Here is a 20766-nt window from a genome sequence, read left to right as displayed (position 1 = left end):
AATTTGAAAGTTGGTTAATAAAAGGTGACTAGGGTCTATAAGACACATCATGCAAATCAAATTTAAGCTGAGTTCTAAACACTGTACATCGGTCCTTCTGTTCTTTGTCAGATTTGACCATGATAAAAACATCTTAGGAATCACCCTCCCTTCAACAAAGTATTTAATTTAAAAAAACATGTCAAGGTTTGCTTGATGAGCATGAATCAGAAATAACTAGAAAGCTAATTAAAGCTGGCTGTGGCAGCTTACATCTGTAATCTCAGCACCTGGGAGGGAAAGGCAGCAAGCTCAGGAGTTCAAGACCATCCTCAAACAAATTGCAAGTTTGAAGGCAGCCTGGGCTGTATGAGACTGTACAAAAATCACTAGTGGACCTAATTTGGCAAATTGTAAGTTATACTGAAAACCTGCCTCTGTTGAGGCCTTGGGATTCTTGAGTCTTGATGCCAGCCACCGGCCTCTGTTCTTCTCCACATTTCTATGCTGTGCTCTTGGTTTTCACTGCACTCTCCTTTTTTTCTTGGTGTCATGTCTGTTTCTTTACATGTTTACAGTTTTCACATTTAAATTAATTGTAGCTTTCAGATTTTTTTTTACTATAGAATATTAGTTTAACTTTCATCAAAGAAAGTTTTTGTTCTTTTATCTTTGCCATTTCCTCCTTTGATGCAGTAGCATCTTAGCAGGTATCACTGATCAATATTGTCTCCCATAAATAAATTTTAATGAGATTGAAGCTTACCTTTTTAACTCTTAAAATTTTAACCGTATTGGGAGGAACTTTTCTAAAATACATTAATGCTGTTCTATCCCTTCCTTTCTCTCTCTCTCTCTCTCTCTCTCTCTCTCTCTCTCTCTCTCTCTCTCTCTCTCTCTGTTTTTTTGAGATGGTTTCTCAGTGTGTCTCTAACTGTCCTGGAACTCGCTCTGTAGACCAGGCTGGCCTGGAACTCAGCTTCACGTGTCTGCCTCCTAAGTGCCACATTAAAGGCATGTGCCACCACACTCAGCATGTTATGCTATTCTTACACACCTTGAAACAGTTACATATTTCTCAAATGATTTGGAATTTGTAATGTGGTGCTAGAAAGATGGCTCAGTAGCTAAAAGTACTTGCTGCTCTTCCCAGAACACTGAAGTTCAAATCTCAACACCCATGTCAGATAGATTACAACCCAGCATCAGGGGACCTGGCACTCCGTTCTAGAGGCCTCCGGTACTTCCACAAGTGTAGTGTACAAAGACCTGGAGCATACTGGCACATGAGCATACACGCCTGTATTTACAAAGTAAAAGTGAGTCCACATTCTAACTATCAGTGCTGCACTGGGCTTTGTTTTTTGTTTTCAAACAAAATCTTGCTATATAACTAGTCTGGTCTTGGCTCTACATTTTTATTGCCTCAGCCTCCCTAGTGCTGCCAAAACAAATGCTCACTACAATACCCCAACTTCGCTGTTTTTGAAGATGGTACTGTTTGACTTTACATTAAACAACCTTCAGTTCTTTCTCCCCCTGCCCTTTCTTTGTCATTATCCACCCTTATTTCATGACTCATTTCTTATGAATTCGATACAATATTGGAAATACATCATGTCCTAATATATAGAACTACTTTTCTCAGGAGTTTGTTTTCTCATTCTGGAATATCTATTCTGGGAGGTAGGCAGGTTGTCAGAAGCCTGATCTCAAAATAATAGAATAAGTAGATTGTTACTGTCATTTTAAAAGTGCATAGAACATACAAAAAATAGCTTTCATATGCTTTTGTCAAAAATATGGTGGTGAATGCCATTAATCATAGCACTTGAGAGACATAGGTAGGGTGATCTCTGTGAGTTTGAGACTAGCCTGGTCTACATACCATACGAGTTCTAGGACTACCAAGGCTATGTAAAGAGACTCTAAAAATTTTTTGCTGATTAGTTGCTATACCTTAATGGACTCAATCCAATACTTTATAAGACAGTAACTAACTAAATTTGGAATTGGTCATTAAAAGACAAATGCACAAAGTGTGATAGATACACAGTAGCATAAGCATTTTCAAGCTATGGCTCTCTAGGAGGGTGTCAATGGTAATACTTAATATACTTTTTTGTAGTTATTTATAATGGAAAAGCTTTTTGTTTGGATGTTTATACATTCAATAAAAAAAACAAACAAACAAAAAAAAAAAAAGACAAGTGTTTATCAGACTTTTTTTGTATAATTACAGGAAATTCACCTTCAAATCCAAGAGCTCCTTGACATCAGGTCTTGATTCTGACAGTGAGGATGAACTTAAACGCTCTGTGGCCCTCAGTCAGAGACTTTGTGATTTGCCAGGCAGTGAGCAGTACCAGGAAGATGTGGAAAAAGTAAGTAATGATTTATCAAAGCATCTGACAGTGTTCTGTTTAGTTTAGCTATCCAAACGAATGCTCTGTTTCAGCACTGGCTGTAGAAGAGTGCTTTTCCTAGATACAACAACAAATACAAAACAGGTTTTGTCTGAGCATGTTGGTGCATGCTTATCACAGACAAAGCAGAATAGACAGAATAACATGTTCAAGGCCTGATCTGCATAACAAGACATTGTCTCCAAAAATAGTTGTCTATTTTTTAAATAAATGAATGTCACTGGGGATTTAGCCAGTGTTGAAGTAATGTTTGGCTAGCATGTGTGGGTTCTGGGTTCAATCCCCAATTCCTCACGAAAGGCCAAGATGACATCAGAAACTCAGAACTACTTCCACATTCTGTATTTCATCTCTTTGTTTATTTTGATAGCCGTTGTTTTTAGGGGGAAATGTAGTCTTTAAATCATAACTGTGAAAGCATAGCTTCAGTGTCTGTTACAATCTGTAACAGTGCTTCAAAAAAGTAAGCTTTTCCAGATGTTTGCAGCATTCTATAGAACTACAGAAATTACTTGTGCGCTGAATTGTTACATCTTACAACAGAGCTGAAGGATTGTGATTGCTTCCCTTAGATATGAAAGAATGCTAGGAATATTCCTAGAACAAAAGTTACTCAGCATATTTTTATGATATATGAATCTTGTGTAGCTTTCATTTTTCTTATTTAAGACTAGACAGTATTGCAAGGTGATGTGTGCCTTTAGTCCCAGTATTTAGGAGGCAGAAGCAAGTGGGTGATATCTGTGAGTTGGGTTCCAGGCCAGTCAGAGCTATACAATCCAACTCTGACTCAACTAAAAAAAAGCATTTAAAATATAATATTCAGGGTAATAAATAGAACGTTTATATGTATATCTGGGCCAAAATACTTAGTACTTATTATTTTTGACTAATCTTTTGATTTTTTTTGTTTTTGTTTTTGTTTTTGGGGAGTGGGTTTTGTTTGTTTCTTTGTCTGTTGAGACAGGATTTTTATGTTATAGCCCAGGCTGGCCTATAACTTACAGCAGTTTTATTGTCTCTGCCTCCTAAGTGCTAGGATTATAGACATGCACCACCATACCCAGTTGACTTACTGTTTTGAGTAACTTTATTTTAGCAGTGTTTACCTTCCTAATTTCTATAAAGGGTATACTTAGCACCTGTCATAATCAAGCAAAACTGTTGGGTTTGGAGTTGTAGCTCACTTGATAAAGTTCTTGCCTAGTGTACATGAAGCTATGGGTGTGAGCAACAGCACCATTAAAGCCAGACATGGTCACACACAAATTCAGTTTCATGCTCCTCTTATTTTTAAAGTAAGTGTGTGTGTGTGTGTGTGTATGTGTGTGTGTGTGTGTGTGTGTGTGTGTCAGCCAGAAGAGGATCAGACTTGGGAACTGTGGATTAAACTTGATCCTCTGCAAGAGCAATTTGAACTCCTTACTGATGAATGAGCCATCTTTCCAGCCTCCTAATTCCCACTTTAAACTCTAGGGTTAATGTTGAACATTAGCTATATTGATTGACATTCATATTGGTAGACATTGGGTATATTGATGGACATTTTGCCTTCTTGTAAAAGTAATTCTCTTCTTCAGGATTTGAAAGCGTGCAGATTAGAGCCTGGGAAGTCCGAATTGGAGAACTCAGGATTTGACAGAATGAGTGAGGAAGAGGTGCTAGCAGCTGTGTTAGAGATAAGCAAGAAAGAAGCCTCGCCGGTAATCAGCCCTGAAGATGATGATAAGCCAACCAGCAGTCCGGACACTGGGTTTGCAGAAGATGATATTCCAGAAATGTCTGAAAATCCAAATGCTATGGAAATTGAGAAACCCAAAACAATCACTGAGCCAGGTAAGGTTCATCAAGATTAACATCTGTTACACAAAACATGTTCCAGAGTCTTTACAGACACATGTCTTCTAAATAATCCAAGCCCTCACTTTTGAAAATGGACATTATAGAGGATATCACAAAATTAGTTTCTAAATTTTTGTGGAGTCAAAGATGCTTCAGTTTTGAATTACTTTATATGCAAATAAAATAATAGTGTATTCTTAGGTTAACAAAATCCAAAAAGCTGATGGGGTTCTTCTGAGATATTTATTTCTTCCTAATGCAGTGTATTCCCCTGCTCTTGTTAGTCACTGTGTAATAAGTATCACTTGGTCATATTCATTCTTTGTTCTCAGAACCATTCTCTGGGTCAGTGCTTCTAAATCAAGGGCATTCTTCACTGACAGGGTCTTTCATTTTTGGTTGTCACAAGTAGACACAAGTTGTCACAGGACTGCTTCTGGCAGGAGCACTTCCATTTCCATAGATGAGAGGAATCTAATTCCTGTCAGGTGGCTCAGTAAATCCTATAAAATTTACCAAATACATACATCTCCATTTCCCATTCCCCAAAAGGCCTCATCGGCACCCCATGCAAATTATTAATGATACTGAGTCTGAGAAATCCTGATATAGATGTGGTAAGATGAAATTTTTGGTACTAAGAAAATTCTAAGTAAGGCTAGGGGTAGTAGCGTATTCAGTGGCCATGTGCCTACCATGCACAAGACCTGGGTACAGTTCCCCAGCATTCCCAAACCAAGCATGATGGTGTCTACCAGTGATCCCAGCAAGGAGGTGTAGGTGGGCGGTCAAAGTCTAGGCCATCCTCAGATACATAGCAAGTTCTAGGCCTGCCTAAGCTAGATTAGACCCTAACCTATAATGTTAAGGAGGGCAAGGTAAATTACTCTTTCAACAGTAGGTGTCACTAGAGTTCACAAATTTCAGGTTTTCTCTAAAATAATGTTCTGCTTCTTCAGGTCCTGCTAGTTTTACCGAGATAACAAAAGACTGTGATGAGAATAAAGAAAACAAGACCCCAGAAGGCTCTCAGGGAGAGGCTGATTGGCTCCAACAGTATGACATAGAGCGGGAAAGAGAAGAGCAGGAGCTGCAGCAAGCACTGGCTCAGAGCCTTCAAGAACAAGTAAGACACTTTCTGTTGCTGCTTCCTCCCTGCTTCCTAGAAATCCAGTCACAATAACTGATGTGTTAATCGTTTACTATGTGTCAGCCATTGCTCCTAGTTACTTAGATTCACTTAGTTACTGGAAAAAAATATTTGGGCTTATTTTTGATTGGAACAGTTATTAAATTAGTAAGGTTTTTATTAATAAAGTGGAATAAAATACTATTGGTCATTTTATATGCTTTAGGGATGTTAAAAGTTCTGCAAGCTACCAACAAGTACCTCACTGTGATTTTATGAGTGTATAGATTATTCTTTGGTTATTTTCTGGTTGTGAGCCATCTCTTCAGCCCTGGTTATTTTCTTAGTATTTCTTTTACTATAAATTATTTGACCAAAAATATCTAAAAATCTAATAAATTTTAAATTCTGGTGATAGAACCCTTATCAATTCATTCTATAGCAAGTCTGTACACAGGTGTTGTAGTACTGGGGTCAGATATAGGCGTTGCAACTGCCTATTCTAGGCTGGAGCCCTAGTTTCCAATTTTTACTTTAAAGATGTATTTTATGTATATTTTGTCTGCATGTATATATGTGGACTGTGTGACTGGGCCCACATGGGCCAGATGGCACCAGGTCCTCTCTGGAACTGGAATGACAGGTGGTTATGAGCCAACATCAGTGCTGGGAACTGACTCAGCAGCAGTCAGTGTTCATGACCACTGGGCCATCTCTGAGCCCCCAGTTTTTACTTCTTTGTGCCAATTGATTGTGCCTGTTGCATCAGCTAAGATGCTTAACTCATAGGTGCTATCTTTTCATGGTTGTTTGATTTAAGATAGTCCAAATCATACTAGTGAAAACTCATAACTGGTCAATTAGTTATTGAAAAAGAAAAAGTGGGGCTGGAGAGACAGCTCAGAGGTTAAGAGCACTGACTACTCTCCAGAGTCATTTCCTGGCAACCACATGGTGACTTACAACCATCTGTAATGGAATCTGGTGCCCTCTTCTGGTGTGTCTGAAGACAGCTACAGTGTACTCACATACATAAAATAAATAAATCTTTTAAAAAATGAAAAAAATGTATTCATTGTAGGTTGTTTAAAATCAGCAGTGTAGCAGTGTTTACATCTACACCGTAAAAGGTGATAAATGGTCCAGGGAAAAGAAAGTAAGTAGTTTGATAGGTATGAATTATGTGCCAGGCATTTTTTAAAAAGAGATTCATTTATTTATTTTATGTGTATGATTCTACTGTTGGCTGTCTTCAGCCACACCAGAAGAGGGCATTGGATCCCACTTCAGATGATTGTGAGCCACCATGTGGTTTCTGGGAATTAAACTCATGACCTCTGGAAGATCAGTCAGTGCTCTTAACCACTGAGCCATCTCTATAACCCTGTGCCTAGCATTTTGTACATTTTTTTAAAAATTATGCCATACAGTCTCACTGAATGATTTTAGGTTGGTAAGCCTAATATTATTGACAAGAGGAAATTAAAACCCCACTCACTGTTAGGTTTTAAGAGGACAGTGTTGAAAAAGAAACAAGCTTCTATTCCATCTTCCACCCACATAGGTCATAGTCCAAATGCCTGTTAAGCTAGAGAAGGCATGGTGAGCAAGTGCTCCCAGAGTGGTCTTGTGTCTTCATCGGCTTGAGGAGTACTTTCACAAACACTGGTTCTTGTTCTCTCTGTAGGAGGCCTGGGAACAAAAAGAAGATGATGACCTCAAAAGGGCCACAGAGTTAAGTCTTCAAGGTATGGAGAGGAGTTTAATTACAGTTTTAAACTGAAAAGTATATTAATACATAGAACATTTTAATATTTTTTTCTTTTTTTAGACAAAGTCTCTTAACCTAAGGTATCTTTGGAACTCTCTGTAGCCAAGGATGGGCCTTAAACTGATCCTCCTGAGTGCTGAGATCATAAGTATGCATTGCTGCAGTAGTGGAGATCACAGGCAGGGCCTATGTGTGCTAAGTATATACTCTGCCAACTAAGCTCTTTTCGTTGTGCTTTTGTTTAGTTTTTTAAATGTAGTAACAGATTTGAACACCTCCCAAGTACAGAGAAAGAACCTTAGAAGTTCATACATACATAGGTATGTATATCTATTTCTTAGAGAAAATAACTGTTGAAATATTTCCACTAGCATATATACATATATATTTTTATATATACACATATGTATACATACACATACATATACATACACACACACACACACACACACACACACACACTTTTTTTAAACTAGGGCTGAAGAGATATCTCAGTGGTTAAGTGAACTGGTTTCTCATCCAAAGGTCCAATTTCTAGTATATCTATATATATCTTTATATCTCTAGTTCCACAGAAAACAGCACCCCTTTTGATGTTCACAGGCACCAGACATGCACATAGTACATAAATACATGCAGGCAAAAGACCAGTATTTAACAAATAAATCTAAAAGTATATACATATAGTTTAAAAGTTATTTTACTACCTATATCAAAATAACATTTTTTAATCTTGAAAAACAAAGTAGCAAGACAAAATATCTATTTACTAGAAGATTTATAGTTCCATTGCTAAAATTTCTACAATATATAGCTTCAATTCAGTTGACTTTTCCAACAATTTACTCTCAGGAAGTCAGTTGAGAAAATCAAGAGTAAGGACTCTCAGCATAAGTTTCACACATGGGATGGAGAGATAGTCCAGTGGGTAAGAGGACTTGTGCAAGCATGAGGACTTGAGTTTGGACTCCTGTGCCTATATAGGAAAGAAGGAAGGAAATAAAAAAAGTAAGCCAGGCCTGCTCACAGATGTGCTGTAATCCCAGTACGACATGGTGGGGAAGGGCTATGAAGGTGAGAGGATGACTAGAGCTGGCTGCCAGCTTACCTCTAGGCTCAGAGAAAGAGACTTTCTTCACAGGAAGCAGGCAGAGAACAACAGAGTAGAATGCATAGACACATTTTAAAATACATACAAATTTTTAGAAACTCACACATGGCCATGTTATTTAGCAGAATGTTTGGAGCAAGTACTGGTAGTATGCAGAGATCTTAGATGGCTCTTCATTTCTGTTTCTAAACCTTCGGTTTTTCTCCAGTTCTCAGAAACAGATGGAGATAAAATACATTGGGTGGTATAAAATGAGTGATTCTGACTGGTCTGAAAAGCAGAGGACAGAGGAGAACACTGCCAGCACTGTAGTTAGGACAAAGCTACAGACCCCAAGCTAGGCCTTTCAGGCACTCTGTCTTCAGCACAACCTGGGGATGGGCATCCACCCCTAGGGCGTCCTAGCTACACAGGGATGGTCTTGAACTGAACCTGCTATATCTACCTCCCAGGTGCTAGAAATGAGATCCTGTAGCACACCACCTGGTTCATTTCTGTAGTTTTGTTTTACTTTGTTTTGTTATTTTTAAGACAGGTCGCAGTATAAAGCTCTGGCTGGCCCTAGAACTCACTATGTAGACCAAATTGTCCTCCATCTCACAAAGATCCACCTGCCTCTGCCTTTTGAGTGTAGGATTAAAGAGATGTGCCACCGTGCCTGGTTCCAGTTGTGTACTGACGGAGAACATCCCCCACCCATCCTCCCACTCCCATAACACTCCCCAGTAACTTTTTAAGAAAGTCATGATTTAAATATTTTTGGAGTCCTTGTAAGTTTCATTCATTCTTAATATTTTGACAGAATGTAGGATTTCTAACTTCATAAAAATACTTCTCTCCCTAACTTAGGTAATTACATATGTTATTTTCAGGGTTGCTATCAAAACTGTAAAAGCCTTCCTTTATCCTTGTTTGTCCCTTGAAGCTTATAATTCCACTCATTGTTTCTGTCATGCCTCCAAGTGGGTCTGTGTCACTCATAGCTTTTATACACTTAATCTTAAACTAAAAATATGTGTCCTTTAATTCTTAGAAATTTTAATTACCCTTTCTTCTCTGAGATAAGGTGTCATATAGCACAACTGACCTTAAATTTTTGACCCTCCTGCCTCCTCTTCCCAAATGCTAGAATTGCATATATATAGTCCCATGCCTGGCTTTCTTTTCTCTCTTTGAAACTTCTATTATCCAGGAGTTAGCTAGCCCTTGTGAGTTCCTCACGGCTTCTAATGAGTGTTTTTGTCGTTTTGGTGTGCATTCTGAGAAGCTTCTTCAGACTTCTCTAACTGCAAACTTCTGAGTTTCTCTACCATCTGTTTAATTGTCAAGAGATGTTTTGTTTTATGGCTATCTTTTATGCCTTATTATTTGTTTCACTGGAATAATGAACTATGATTTATTTATGGCCATAAATAGTTAATTGGCTTGATGTTTTCTCTCCTCTGAGTAGATTGTTTGCTTTAGCTTGCTCTAGCTGGTATGTTTGGTCTATGTAGACCTTGTTAAAAGCTTGTTCATGTAGCCACTAATCCTTACTGTTATTTTATCATTAAGATGAGGGAGCTGAAGAGATCATTGAAACCTATAAGCACATGAACAGGCCAAGTCTTAAGTCTTACTCTAACCCAAGCTAGCCTTGAGCTCACAACAGTCAACATCCCAAGTACTGGAATTACAAGGTGTGAGCCATATTCCTGCAGCTTTCGTGGCTATTCAAGTGCCTGAGGTATTTTCAATCTCTTACCTTTTGTTCTAGAGTGTTCTAAAAGCCAAGCATAATAACAGAGCTGGAGATGTGAGTCACTTTCCTCATTCAATATGCATCCATCTGTGAAGTCCCTTAAACTAGAGACTGTTTAACCTCTTCAAAGAACAGCTCTAGAATTCTGTCATTGCTTAGCACTGTGTAGTTAGGGAAATGGTATGCTTTCTTTTCCATTTCTTTCCATTCTTTGGTGTTCCTGCCTTTTAAATGTCCCTCTGCTGTGATTTTTTTTTCCTTTTCAATAAGCAAAGAACTATATTTACAAATCCTTCATGTAGAATCATTAATAAAAATGGCTTATATACTGTATTTGTATGCTTTATATGAAATTTAAAAACTAAAATTGGAATTTTCATCTTTGTTATATTTCAAGAACTGGTTTTATATTTTTAAAAAATGAAATTATTAGCTTTTCTGTTGCCTTATTTTGTTTTGTTTTTGAGATAGAGTCTCACTATTCCTGACTAACCTGGAATTCTCTCTGTAGACTGGGTTGGCCTTGAACTCACAGAAAGTTGTGTACCTTTGCCTCTTGAGTTAGAAGCTTGCCTGATTTGGCCTCTTTGAGGGATGGGAGCTGCAGGAAGTGAACTTGGATTATCTGTATAATTATTCTTGTTCAGTTTATTTGTTTCTTATTATTAGATGTCCTTTTGTGGGATGGTTGGGTTTGTTTTGGTTTTTTTGGGGGGGGGGGTGTTTTGTTTTGTTTTGTTTTGTTTGTTTTTTTGGCTTTTGAAGACAGGATTAATTTGTATATCATTGGCTGTCTTGGAATTTACTCTGTAGACCAGGCTGACCTCAAACTCACAGAGATCTGTTTGCCTCTACTTCCCAAGTGCAGGGTTAAAGGTGCACCACCACCACCCAGCTACCTTTTAAGTATGTATGAGTGTTTTGCCTGCATATATGTATGTATACCAGTGTGTGCCTGTGGTGAAAGTCCCTTTCTGTGCTTATGATAAAATACCATCACCAAGGCAACTTATTAAAGAAAACATTTTATTTGACTTAAGGTTTAATCCATGATGGTGGAGCAAAGACATGGCAGCAGAAAGAGCTGAGAGCTCACATCTTAATCCACAACCATGAGGCAGTGAGCAAGCAACACATTCAAATGGCACCTCAGAACCCGAATGATGGACCTCTTCCAACAAGACCACACCTCCTAATCCTTCCCAAAATAGTAGTTCCAACAACTAGGGACCAAGGATTTAAACATGTGCACCTATGGTTGCCATAGGCTCATTCAAACCACCACTCTACTCTATGGTAGAATGTTAACTGGCTTGATCTTGGGCAGGCAATCATAGTTATTGTAAGTCCTTACGTAGAGCAACCTGACATGTCCAGAGTTGCTGTTTGACTCCAGTCCTCCTGACCACTGTCAGTTTGCACATGCAAACTTCTCTAGTGAGGATTGCTAGCTGCACTAATCAGTGGGCACATAGATTCAGAGGGCAATTTACTACTTTGTTCATTTAGCAAAGTAATAGTAGTAAATTTATTCCTTGGGTCTATAAGCTCCCCAGCCACTGTGTCTTAGTAAGTTGTATAGTACCTAGTATGCGTTTTCTCCTGTGAAGTAGGCCTTAAAGCCAGTTAAAAGTCGTTGGATACAACCATAGCATTTGTTCCACTGTTGCACCCATGGGCATATCTTGCCATGATAGTTGTTACTGTAGCTCATATGGACCAGCAACTGGGTAGAACTGTTGATGACTTCCCCCAGCATCTTCTGGTAAACTAGGTGAAGGCATACTTGAAATTACAGTGCCAGGGAGGTGAGGATAGTCTCATCAGAACCCATCCTAGTGAGAGACCCTCTCTTTAAAAATCCAGGTAGAGGAATTGGAGAGATGGCTCAGTGGTTAAGGATACTCTGGCTGCTCTTTCAGAGGACCCAGGTTCAATTACCAGCACCCTCATTGCAATTCACAATCATGTGTGAGTCTTAATTTCAGGAGCTCTATCATCCATTTCAGGCCTCTAAGAGCAGCAGGCATGCATGTGATGCACAGATAATGCATACAGACAAAACACCCGTACACATAAAAATTAATTAACAACTAACAAAAAAGGGTAGAAGGCTCCTCAGGAACAATGCCATGTACATTATCAGTCACCTGAACTTATGCAGACACACAGCAAACAAGAAAAGGAGTACTTCCATAGATCCCTGTGTTTACAGTTAGAGTACACTCTATAAAAGAGTACTATAGAGTAATATAAAACTGGCTGTCTTCAGCCTTTCCTCTGCCTGGTGTTAGGATTGCAGTTGGACACCCTCAAGTCTAGCTCTGCCTCGAGCTATTTAATCTTCCTAGTCATCCTGTGTCTGTTCTAAGAACTTTTACAAGACCCATCTTTCTGTTCTTTAGAGTTTAACAACTCTTTTCTGGATTCCCTGGGCTCAGATGAGGACTCTGGAAATGAGGATGTGTTTGATATGGAATACACGGAAGCTGAAGCCGAGGAGCTGAAAAGAAATGCTGAGGTATGTCTGGCAACACTGTCGGAGTTCTTCTGCTCCTTCTCTTTAGAGACTCCTTCAGTATGGCACAGCTTCTGCCCTCAGCTGCTGTCAATGTATCTTCATCTTCTCTTTTGCTCTTTATTTCTTTCAGACAAAACAGAAATACATCCTGACTATCTGGTGTTCTTATTAGATAAGAACATGTATATCTATATAAATGAATACATAAATATATTATATTACCTCTAGTTTTACCAAATAACTACTAGTGTATTTTTATATTTAGTGAAAACTGCTTGTTCGGTTAATTCTGTAATAATAAACAAATGGGTATATCCTCCTACACTTTTTGTTTGTTTTTTGAGACAGGGTTTCTCTTTGTAACCCTAACTATCCTGGAACTCAGCCTCAAACTCAGAGATTCATCTAGTGCTGTCCCCAGTGCTGGGATTAAAGGTGTACACTACCATGTTCAGCATCCTTCTCTTTTTGTAAATAATTGCTTTTCTCCCAAAATACTGAATACTTGGGATTCCATTCTTCTAGCACACAACTATTATTAGCAACTATTAATATATTATTTTGTCATTCCCACCTTCATATGTGCTTCAAGATGTCATAACCTAAGCAGTGTGTTTATTCTGCTTGTTAAATACTATTTGCTTGACTTAGTGGCTCACGCCTATAATCTCAGCACTTGGGAGGCCGAGGCAAGAAGATCCACCAAGAAGAGTTCAAGGCCAGCATGGACTACAGAAGAAGATCCTGTGTCCAAAGGGGAAAAAGATTGTTTACAAGGTTTTTGTTTGTTTCTTTTTTTTAACTTAATGTTTTTATTTGTTTTGGGTTTTTTTTTTGTTTTGTTTTGTTTTGTTTTGTTTTTTTTATTGTATGTGTTTCAATGCTCTATCTGTATATGGAGCCTATACACCAGAAGAGGGCATCAGATCCCATTACAGATGGTTGTGAGCCACCTTGTGGTTGCTGGGAATTAAACCTGGGACTTCTAGAAGAGCAGTCAATGCTCTTAACCACTGAGCCATCTCTCCAGCCCCTTTTTTTTTCTTTTTTTAAATGAAGTCTCCTGTAGTTCAGAATAACTAAGAACCAGCTATGTGCCAAGGATGACCTTCTGACCCTAACCCCTAACCTCCTGAGTATTGATTGGCACTATAAGCTTGTGTCACCATGCTCTATCTATGCAGTGCCATACTCAACCCAGGGCTTTCTGTAGCAAAGTAAACAGTCTACTAACCAAGCCTCATCTCCAGCCTGAGCGCTTTATTCTGATGTCTGTAGTCCTTTAAATAAACATACTACTTAGGTAATTTTTAACTAACACTGAAAGTTTAAATTAGTTTTGTTGGTGGTGGTGGTTTTGTTTTTGAGAAAGATTTTTGCTATATAATATAGTCCAAGATGGGCTAGAATTCAGATCCTTCTGCTGAGTACTAGGGTTACAAACATGCTTCCCCATACAACTTCCATTTTTTAATTATAATAGTATGCTCAGCAACTGTGTGTGATTATAGTGTTCTCCACATTTTGAATTTCTTACTTAAGAAAAACTTTCCAAAGTAAAATAATTCATTAAAATTTATAAATTGCTAGTGTAATGTTTTTTGCTTGTTTTTTTTCTTTTTTTTTTTTTAATGAATTATTCATTTCATATATGTGAGTACACTGTAGCTGTCTTCATTCACACCAGAAGAGGACATCAGATCCCATTACATATGGTTGTGAGCCAACATGTGGTTGCTCAGAATTGAACTCAGGACCTCTGGAAGAGCAGTCAGTGCTCTTAACCGCTGAGCCATCTCTCCAGCCCTTGCTTGTTTTTTCAAGACAGGGTTTCTCTGTGTAGCCCTGCCTGTCCTAGAACTTGTTCAATAGACTAATCAGGCTGGCCTTGAACTTAGAGGTCTGCCTGCCTCTGTCTCCCAAGTGCTAGGATTAAAGGTGTGTACTACCACTGCTGTGTACTAATAGCTTTTATTTCCTAATATCTGTAACTCTTCAGGTTTAACTTTATTATATATCCTATGGTGTATGGATTTTACTTTTACTTTATTTTATTGACTATTTTAATACAGTTTTATTATAATGTAGAACTCCATAATTATTGAAGTAACACAGCTACGTTCCTTTTCATTCTGCTGTGCAGTAAGTACATAACTGAGTTTAACTTTCTGTAAAACTGTAGTTATGATATACATTCATGTGGATTTGAAAAATAAGCTAATATGTTGCTAATGGCAATAATTTTGCTATAAAGTTGAATAACATATAATTGATCTGCCACTAATAAATCGATTTATTGGATACATGCTAACTTCATTATTATAATGTTGCAGTGAGTAATTTATTTACATAAAGTATACCTTTTTTGAAGATCTGTGCGTGCATGTGTGCATTTATGCAAACTGTCAAGGCCAGAAGAGGGCCTCGGCTCCCCTGGAGCCAGAGTTTTATAGGCAGTTGTGGTGCCTCTGTAGGTGCTCTGTAAGTACAGGATGCTCTTCCCAAGTATTCTCAGTCCCAAGTATATTCCTTTCCTTTAATCTTTTCCTTAGGATACTTTCTGGAGATAGGTAATCACTGAAGTATTTTACTGACTTTTACTACACTGTGCACTCAAGATTATATTACCCTTGATTAATTTGAAGTATTTTACTTTTATCTAAATGAAGAGGTATGTCTACTTCTGTTTTCAGACAGGAAGTCTTCCTCATTCCTATCGGCTCATCAGTGTTGTCAGTCACATTGGGAGCACCTCTTCCTCAGGTAAGTAGACTCATGACAAAGTAGCCACCATTTGCCTCATGTTGTTATTTGCATGTCTTTATTAGGTTTAGGTTGACTACTTTAAGGAAAACTAAAGAGGCTAAGGACGGAATTGATAAAGTGCTTGTCTGTTAGCATGTAGGAATCCCTAGGTTTCATCTCCATCACTGTATAAATTTGAAATTGGGATACACATCTGTGATCTCATCATTCATAGAGTGGAGGCAGGAAGATTGGGAGTTCAGGGCCAGTCTAAAACCTCATCTATAAAAAGATAAGAAAAATTTTAAATATTCCCTTAATTAAACACTGTGTGTGGATTATGCAAGTTGGTGTGACTATTTGGTTTTTCTATTCATAAATAATGATAAATATTTTCATGAGCAAATATATTTATTAGAAAGTTATCTACCTGGGGAAATGATTCAGTGAATAAAGTACTTGCCTTCCAAGCATAAGGACTAGAATTTGGATTTCAGTGTCCACATAAAAATCCAGTGGCCTGTCTGGAATCCTAGCAGACACCTTAGGCAGACAGGGGGATTCCACATAAGTGACACTAGCAAGCTCTGGGTTTAAAAAGGCACCCAGCCACAGTAAATAAAGAGGGAAGTGACTGAGGAAGACATGTGTATGCACACGTGCAAAAACTAATATTTCTGAAGCTGATAATGAGGCTCTGACTTGTTTCTCTTTCTCAAACTTCTGATAACCGAGAAAAGAATTTATTTTGAAAAACGGTAATTTTCTGATTCTATGTGTTTCAGGTCATTACATTAGTGATGTGTATGACATTAAGAAACAGGCATGGTTCACTTACAATGACCTGGAAGTCTCTAAAATCCAAGAGGCTGCCGTGCAGAGTGACCGAGATCGCAGCGGCTATATCTTCTTCTATATGCACAAGTAAGAGCCCCAACAGACGACAGGAACAGGCTGGGGTTACCCAGACTCTGCTCCCTTCACTTAATAGCTGGGGGCTTTGGAGTTTTCGATCTTTGCTTAAGGTTTATCTCTTGATAGTTCCTCATAACTCCCGAATATTTTCTCTGTTCACATTATCATCTCATAAGAATATCTGGAAGTCACACTTAGAGTGGCTGTTCTGTGGGAGGACCTGTCTTATAAGCTGGTCTTCAGTTCTGTCAGTGAGGTCTGATCATGTGAATAGGAACTGCACGGCGTTCTTACCAAAGCTAACTGCTGGCACATCCTCATTCTCAGAAATCAGCTTCCAGGGTTGAGATGCTCAAACAAGTAAACTGCTGATTTAACGAAATGTAAGTGCCAAGCAGGATTATGCAAGTTTTATCAATATCCATGTCCTGGTTTGATTTGGTTTGGTTTGATTTGGTTTGGTTTGGTTTGGTTTGGTTTGTTTTTTGTTTTTTTTTTTGTTTTGTTTTGTTTTTTTTTTTTTTCCCTCGCCTGTATTTCTCTGTTCTCATTGAATTCTGATTTTTATGGTTTGTTTTTTAAGGGAGATCTTTGATGAGTTGCTGGAAACAGAAAAAACCTCTCAGGCACTTAGCATGGAGGTGGGGAGAGCTGCCCGTCAGACCTCGTGAGGAGAACCTTGTGGACGACAGCACAAGCTGCACGTCTGTCACTGCCACCCTCCTTACCATCCTCTGCCTGAAGAGAATTGGGAACTCTACTTGATGCAGGAGCAACAGCAGCTCAGGGCCAAACCAAAAGAAACTTCACTCGTGTGCAACGCTCCATGCTGTTTTATGGAAACCTTGGTCTCGTCTATAGCTGATTATCCTCTTTTTCTCCTACAAGAGTGCTGCTTCCTTTTGTCTTAGGAATGGATACATGTTGTAAATATATATGTACATATCCACACACACATTGAATGAATGGAGCCTTAAAGAGCTAGGATGAGCCACCAGAAGTAGTATTCCTGCTCACAGTGAATGCTGCAGCTGCTCGGCAGAGAAATCAAAGTGTCCAAACACATTCATCTGAGGGGGTCTGATGATGGAGTTTGGCTTTTAACTTCTGGGTTTTTTGTTTTGAGTAGTTTCGCTTAAGTCCAACCCTTCATGCTTGTTATAGGTAAAGCTCACTGGAAAGCTAATTACACTAAAAACAGTTGTTTTCCTTGCAAGAGGCATTTCTCTAGGCTGATTTGAGTTTTATTTTTCTTTTGATTTTATGACTCTCATGCTGTTTACATGCAGTTTCCAAAAAATGGATTGTTGGTGCTTCAGAATGCCACAGTTCCACTTGCTGTTTATTATGCCCTTGGCATTTTCTCTCGGATGTCTCCACACAGCATACTTGTCATACTCTTCCATGGTGGTAGTAAATCTAGAAGCTTAGATTTCCTTCTGTGTCACTTTCCCATGGAACAGGCATAACCCCAATGGATTACAACCTCAATTATAAAAGGTTCAAAGACAGCTTCAACTGGGACTCTTTGACAGGGATGCTTAGGGCAGGGAATAGCACTAGTCTCTGTCCTGCAGGCAGAGAAAGTAAGGGGCATGCTACTTTTTACTCTGGACCACTAAAGCTAAAAGCTAAACACTATGTTGCAAGAATGAAAATACTTAGCAAGAGGAGATTAGGAGAATAGCTTTCAGTGATTCCAGGAGCTATCTATCAAAGGTGCCTAGTACATCACTTACTTGTTAGTGCTCTGAGTGAGACCAGGTGTCAGTGCAGTGGCAAGTGCTGCAAAAGTCACTGTGCCCACATGACTTGCCTGGGTAAGCAGCTCATGAAACGATAGAATGAGCCAGAGGGAATTGTCAGCTCAAGTGTCATTAGGATTGCATAGACCTTAGCAAAATGAAGCCTGCAGTCATTTTTTTCCCTGTTTTTTCTTACTTTTATTATTAATGTGAGGGTTACTGTGAGTTCTGAGTTAGGTGTGAAACTCTATTAGATTTTCAGGGGATGTTAAAAACCCATCACTGAAGATGCAACATCTTTTTGGAAGAGTGTATTCAGAGAGCCCCAGCCAGACTCTTGGGGGTACTCTCACATCACTTCTTCTAAAGCTCTGACTCGCTCACGTGTGCTTCGGTGCTTTGACTACTGATAAAGTGACTCCTACCATCTAGCACACATTGTAGTGAATGTTCTAAAGTGGCATGGGTGGGCTATGCAGCAGTTTACAGCTTTAAATTGTGTTTTTTACTTGTAGCAGGAGCCTCATTTTGTCTGGTTTTGCTTGAAAGTGACTGGTTTTCTTGAATGGGGTGATGATCGTGTGCTTTAGCAAGTTCTCATCTCTGCACTGGAGAATTTCAGGCTGTTGAAATGATGAGGAAGTTTAAGGGAAAAAAAGGCTCTGAATTGTGGCTTGGAGGACAGTAGAAATGATGCCCTAAGCCTAGGCTGCCTCCTGGGCATTTGAGCCACTCTGACAGCTCATGTTCCTGTTGACTCAGAAGTCTGGTTGGCACACAGCCTGATTTGTTTCAACTCTCATGTCTTGGGCAGGACTTGTTAAGAATAGGTTACTTTTTGCAAATTTAGGACTTGAATTTTATGTCCAGTGCATATGATGACATGTCAGCCTCCCCTGCTCCCTTCTTTCCTTTAGCTTGACCATTTGACTCCCAATGGCAATCTCACCTAGATTTTATTGGTAGGGTACTGGTTGTTCTAAGATGACTGTGTCTTATTTTAAAATTATGAGTAAAATGTTTCTTTTTTTTAAACACTGTGATCAAAGAATCGGGGTATAGAACAGTTAATGTGTTGGGCTAGGAAGGGACAAATTATTAGATAGAAACAGAGAGTGTCCGTTCCTTTCAGTCAACATTAATAACCTTATGTAAAATGCCAAATGTATGGTTATGTTACTTTAAATGACTGATCTGGAATTTTATAGCAATTAGTATTCTATACAATCTTGTCATCTTAGCCAAAACTGGAAGAGAAAATAAACTAAAAAGTTGACTTTTCACCCCCCCCCATGTTATGCAGAGTTTAAAAGCTGCATGTGAATATTGTTTATTTTAGTAGCTAAGACTATCATTTAGGTCTGTGGGGAGGCTGTACTCTTGCTTCATAGGGATAGATATGTATACATACACACATACGCTTTGTCCCAGCAGGAAGAATAAGTAAATCCATGAATTGTTTTCTGATTCCAAATTAATTTCTTACTTTTCTGTGGTCAAGTTTAACCTAAACAGCTCAGTAGTAGCAGACATAGCCAGTGTAGATGTATGTACATTTTAAGATGTAGTACTTAACAAATCGGTTAACTCTGGTGCAAATACTGAACTTCACTTTTTTTTTATCTTCTAGATGAAGTATAAAAACTCTTAGGGAAAAGCTCTACTAGTTCAAACCTTAGCATAGTGACTTGAGTTTTTCCCTCCACACCACAATTGCTGTGGTGTGGCACAGACCCATAATGTAGATCTCTTAACTAGATCTAAGTTTATGTGACCCTTTTTATATATAGGGACACTTTCAGAAACCCCAGCCCAACACAGGAAAGTGGCATAAAAGTCTACCTTTCTGCCTGCTTTATAGTAACATCTCTCTGCAAAGACACTAAAACTGGCTTCTGCCCTCTAACATCTTTGTATTGCATTATTTAAAATTCTGTCTATATTGTCTTACCATCTGGAGAACTATGTTAGTTTCTTGGCCATGGGAGTTTTGTAACAGGGGTAGGTACTCTTTGTGTTGCCACAGTAGACTCGGTGGTTTGCTTTAGTTATTAGATCTGAGCAGTCTCTCATTTGTACACGATTGTAAACTGTATCCTTTCCATGAGTGCTGTGATTCTAAGGTCTGGAGGTTTTAATCATAGGTGTTCCCGTATGAATAAACACTTTAGTGACACTGGACTTAAAAGTTACAGATAGGTGATAGTCCTCAGGCCTGAGAGGAAGCTGGTTGAGGGTCAGTAGTCAAGATCCAAGTGTATCAAGATAGATGAAGGACAAAGGACAGTTGTCTGAAATAGTCAGTTGGAATAAGAGTGGGCAAGGAGACCATTGTTGTATGTGCACCTGTCACCGTGCTTCCTTTTCTCTTCACATTTCCTCCTCACCCTCCCTGGCCCCTTGGTGGGGGTTCTTCATGCCTTGAGGTGGGGGTGGAACAGAAGTGAGGTTCCTGCACTTTGCTGATTGAGCCGCTCCCAGGTTTGCTGGCAGCTTTGGCCACATTATTTGTGAGGTGGCTTTTTTTCCTTTGTGTTCAGAGTGACTTTGGTTCTAATTATTGTTTGTGTGGAACGGCGCTTTATCTGTGTTTTAGCAGAACTGTTCCTCTTATCCTTTAAAGTTTCCCTGGTTTTGTTTTCTTTTTAAATTATACTGATTTTTGTTTTGGGGGGTTTTGTTTTTTGTTTTGGTTTGGTTTTTTGGTATGTGTGTGAGAGAGACATTAAAGCCTTTATTAACCTCATATTTGACTTGTTTCTTTAAAGGGACGTGTTTCTGGGGACACTGGATAACAAGTTGTTTTAAGAAAAAAAATCACCTTCTGTTGGCTTCTGACTG

The 20766-nt window shown here is 38.8% G+C and overlaps 1 protein-coding gene across 1 annotated transcript in view; it reads left to right on the top strand.

Moving 5' to 3' along the window:
* USP37 (ubiquitin specific peptidase 37) overlaps positions 1 to 20637 on the top strand; it is a 66157-nt gene extending 45520 nt beyond the window's left edge. The window contains exons 18-25 of the mRNA XM_080933386.1: positions 2222 to 2363; positions 3986 to 4241; positions 5207 to 5373; positions 7064 to 7124; positions 12405 to 12520; positions 15214 to 15283; positions 16051 to 16189; positions 16764 to 20637. Of these exons, the coding sequence (XP_080789512.1) occupies positions 2222 to 2363; positions 3986 to 4241; positions 5207 to 5373; positions 7064 to 7124; positions 12405 to 12520; positions 15214 to 15283; positions 16051 to 16189; positions 16764 to 16851 (1039 nt within the window). The 3' untranslated portion in view covers positions 16852 to 20637. The remainder of the gene's footprint in view (positions 1 to 2221; positions 2364 to 3985; positions 4242 to 5206; positions 5374 to 7063; positions 7125 to 12404; positions 12521 to 15213; positions 15284 to 16050; positions 16190 to 16763) is intronic.
* The last annotated feature ends 129 nt before the right edge of the window (positions 20638 to 20766 follow it).

Source organism: Micromys minutus, assembly GCF_963924665.1.
Source record: "Micromys minutus genome assembly, chromosome: 19".
Lineage (NCBI taxonomy): Eukaryota > Metazoa > Chordata > Mammalia > Rodentia > Muridae > Micromys > Micromys minutus.
This window is presented reverse-complemented; position numbering and strand designations above follow the sequence as displayed.